At 31.2% G+C, this 3,783-nt stretch overlaps 1 protein-coding gene across 1 annotated transcript in view; it reads right to left on the minus strand.

Moving 5' to 3' along the window:
- Positions 1-2,615: 2,615 nt before the first annotated feature.
- LOC111088790 (DNA polymerase alpha catalytic subunit-like) overlaps positions 2,616-3,783 on the minus strand; it is a gene marked incomplete at its 5' end in the record, with an annotated part of 14,148 nt that continues 12,980 nt past the window's right edge. The window contains 2 exons of the mRNA XM_022399769.1: positions 2,616-2,774; positions 3,191-3,323. Coding sequence (XP_022255477.1) covers positions 2,616-2,774; positions 3,191-3,323 — 292 coding nt within the window. The remainder of the gene's footprint in view (positions 2,775-3,190; positions 3,324-3,783) is intronic.

Raw genomic sequence — 3,783 nt, forward strand, 5'->3', positions numbered from 1 at the left:
CAGATGTTGTAGAGGCAGTAAATTTAAGTGAGTTTAAGAAAAAGCTTGATAAGTATATGAATGAAAAGGACTGGCTAAGATTTATTTATTTTTTAATCAGCCAAGATATACCAAAGGTCCCATGTTGTCCCAAAAATATCACTTTTACCTGCATAGTGATAGTTAAATTTAACCGGCCCCTCACAAGCTAGTGAGGGACATTTTTGTTGACAAAAAACAAAACAAATTACCCAATCTGGTTTTTTTTTATTTGAACTGAAATGTTTTGGACATTTTTATTGGCTAAAAAAGAAGGCATTTCCTGCACTCTTTTAGCATTGGGACTTCAAAAAGTGATTTGAAGTGGTAAGGTGACTTAAATCCATCAGCACATCACGAGCTTAACGGCCAAGCACAAGAAGCATGGAAGTCTCCAAATGACAGGCAGAGGTATTCAGGAACCATTTAGAACCACCTTGATAGATATTGTGCAGCAAGCCAAGTACAATATTATGCCTGTAGCTGGTTTCAAAGTGTTCCTGTCTGCTCATCCTACTGCTGACTATCGTGATGCTTTGACCTTCCCTACTGAATTGCAGGTGAAATCGTTCGTAGCTAAACATAAAAAGATAATAGCAGAAGCATAAAAGGTTGGCAACTGCTTAATTAATAATGCTGAGAATGTGGCTTTATTGATATATACTGAATTTACTCCCGGTGGGTAGACCTTAGTACTAGCTAGTATGGAGACTTGAGGATGCTGCATTTCATTTAAAATTTATCAAGTAACAAACAAAAACTTATCTCGAAAAGATACGCCCAAAACCACCCTCTTGGGGAGTTTCCGGATTGAACTTGCTTTTAACATTCAACAAATTGTGGTGTAAAGACACTCCTTGGCTCCTGAGGGACATGTTAATAACAGTCAATATCAGATCATGGACTTATAATATAGTGATGACCAGCTATGTACGCCAGTAGACAACATTCAATCATAACAGTTTGAACCACTGTCAAAATATTTAAAATGAAACCATGACTGAAGAAATCTTTGATCTGCTTGGTAAGGTAATAATTTTTGACACAAACCTCTTCCATGATTTAGTTTGTAAATTACGGAGCATTTGATACACATTCATCAAAAGAATGATAGGAATTGGTTCAATTAAGTGCTCTCTTGATATATTCATCCTTTTCTGTCAACCATTCTTCTTACCACCCTATGCTTCACAAGTAACTTCCCTCATTTTTTGCATGATGCACAGAGTTAAAATTACAGAAAATAGTTTAAAACTTTTCATAGTGTGCATCGTGGTGGTATGACCAGAAAGCAGTCCTACATGTACACATTTCTACTAGATCATTTTCATGTCTGAAATCATTGATGGATCCATTTACAATACAATAAGATATTTTGAAGACATTAAAAAAATTCTCATTCATAATTAATTATTAAATTTAGCTACTGTACATAACATCAACACTTTCCTATTAAATACTAGACCAGATTGAACAGATACCACAGCATGTGAGCTTGTATCAGAATTAGGTATATGCAAAAGCAAAACCATCCATGTTTACTTACTATCAGGTCCCCCTTTTATTTTTCACACAGTGTAGAACCAACAGAAGCATTTCATTTGTGATATACATTGTGGTACTAAAAATATATATATATAAATTACTTTTTGGTGACCAGCATTCTTTAATTAGCTACCTGTGCTCTACCCACCACAGGTATCTAAACCCAGTTTATAGCATTTTAAGTCTGCGGACATACCGCTGTGCCACCAGGGGTATGTGTGTCCTTTAATTAACTATAATGCAGTAACTTTCAAAAAGTCTTCTCCTCTTCAGCCTTAATCTTTGCAAAATCAATACTAGTAACTTAGTAATTCCTATACTTTTTACTTTGTTCTCCATGTCAATAACTGCTGTGACTTTATACAATAAAGGTGATGAAGTATAACTATGAACCCTCATATGGTGTCCCAGTCATCATTACTTTTAAAAACTTCACAAAATACATTTAATGAACAATTTCTTTGAACCTTTCCTGATTTTATACAAACTTAATAAAATATTTCTTCTTTCCAACCATCTATTCCCCCTCAGCATTAATTTTGATTAGTTCATGCTATAGATTTTGATACTGACCTATTTATTCATACTCTTCTGTGTTCCTCATATTGTGAATTTATACATATATATGTATAAAAATTTTTTTTCTTTTTCACCATGTGTCCTAATTATCCTTGCAAAAGAATAACATAATTATCTGTATTTGTCTCACATGTTTAGTCTAAAACAAAATTTTCTTTTATAGGACTAAAGTTTAACTGAACTATTTTTTTTTTTTGTTAGTGGTGTTTATAAACAAAACTAGTGTAAGATGTACGAAAATACTAAATCAAAATAACTGGGGAGAAGTACATTTTATATTCTTATATATTTCACTATTTTAAGAACAAAATTATCCACAACAAATTCTAAATATAAATATGCTATAAAATACTTTGCTAGTAATCTCATTTAAAGTGATAATTTTGCTATATAAAATAAAGAAGGAAAAAAAAATTATAATTGAAACTTGTTTCTCCAAAACTGCAGGTATTATAAGTTTTTATTAGTATTATCTACATATTCAAACTGACAAGATCTACCTGACAAATAATGTAAGAAACAGTATCTCCATGTCGAAGTTTCTTTCCCCCTCGAGAATTCAGTCTTAAAGCCACCTGTACATGAGGTAAGCTCTTTTTATCAGGGTAGTCCTCAGGATTTTTTGTCAGTTGCTAAGCAAATAGAAATTTATCTGTGTTAGTATTTATAATTATAAAACTATTTTAAATCAGTTGTTTTGGAAATACAAATTCTGTTGTCTGTAACATAAGAATTTATAGGTATTAGTACAGGATGTGTTAGCTATGAAGCCTGTATGGATTTTTTTTTTTTTAAAGCAGCAATATGCTACATGTGCACAGAAATTTAACAGTCAAAAATCATGAAAATAGAAAAAGCTTTTAGTAAGTTATGCAAATTAAAAACTTGTTATGGAAATTTATTTTTAGCCAAACATAACAAAATGGCATAAAACTTTAAAGGAAATTATAATATGTTCATGACTCAGGTCTAAGTGAAAACGTTCTAGAAATTCTTTGCCATCTCTCAAAAATCCTGAACATTGGCTTGAAAATCAAAAATTCTTTACCTTTGTGATGGTGAATTCTGTTAAAGGAACTTTTCCATCTCTGATTTTATTTCCTACTTCTAATAGATGTGTATGTATTGCTTCCACAATATCTTCTCTAGTTTTGTCTGATAAAATCTCACTAATGACAAACCTAAAACATAAGTAAATTATTATGTAAGAATTAAAACACATTCATAATATATATCAGTGATGCACAATTATATTTTGGAAGGTCCAGATCTGGATAAAGCCAAGTGGTCAAAAACTGAAACCTAAGAAATGAAAACACAGTCATCTTTTTGAAATTTTTAGTTTTATTCGTGAGTTAGGCCTATTAGCAAAAGTGGCCTGTAGAATGTTACTAAAGAAATAAATAACTTACATTCAAAAAAAGAAAACTGAACATTGTCTTTACTTTTACTAAATAATCAAAAACCCTCAAACAAAACCTGTTGCAACACAATCAATGCTAATTTTTTAACAGTAGGGGCATTTTAACAGACATTTTCTGAAGAAACAAGATTCAACAATAGCCTGTAGTTCAATAACAAATTAAAAAATATTTATTTCTTTTAAGAATGAGTTTTTTCACTTATAACTTTAAAATTATA

This window comes from Limulus polyphemus, unplaced genomic scaffold (assembly GCF_000517525.1).
Source record: "Limulus polyphemus unplaced genomic scaffold, Limulus_polyphemus-2.1.2 Scaffold4444, whole genome shotgun sequence".
In the NCBI taxonomy this organism is placed as follows: domain Eukaryota; kingdom Metazoa; phylum Arthropoda; class Merostomata; order Xiphosura; family Limulidae; genus Limulus; species Limulus polyphemus.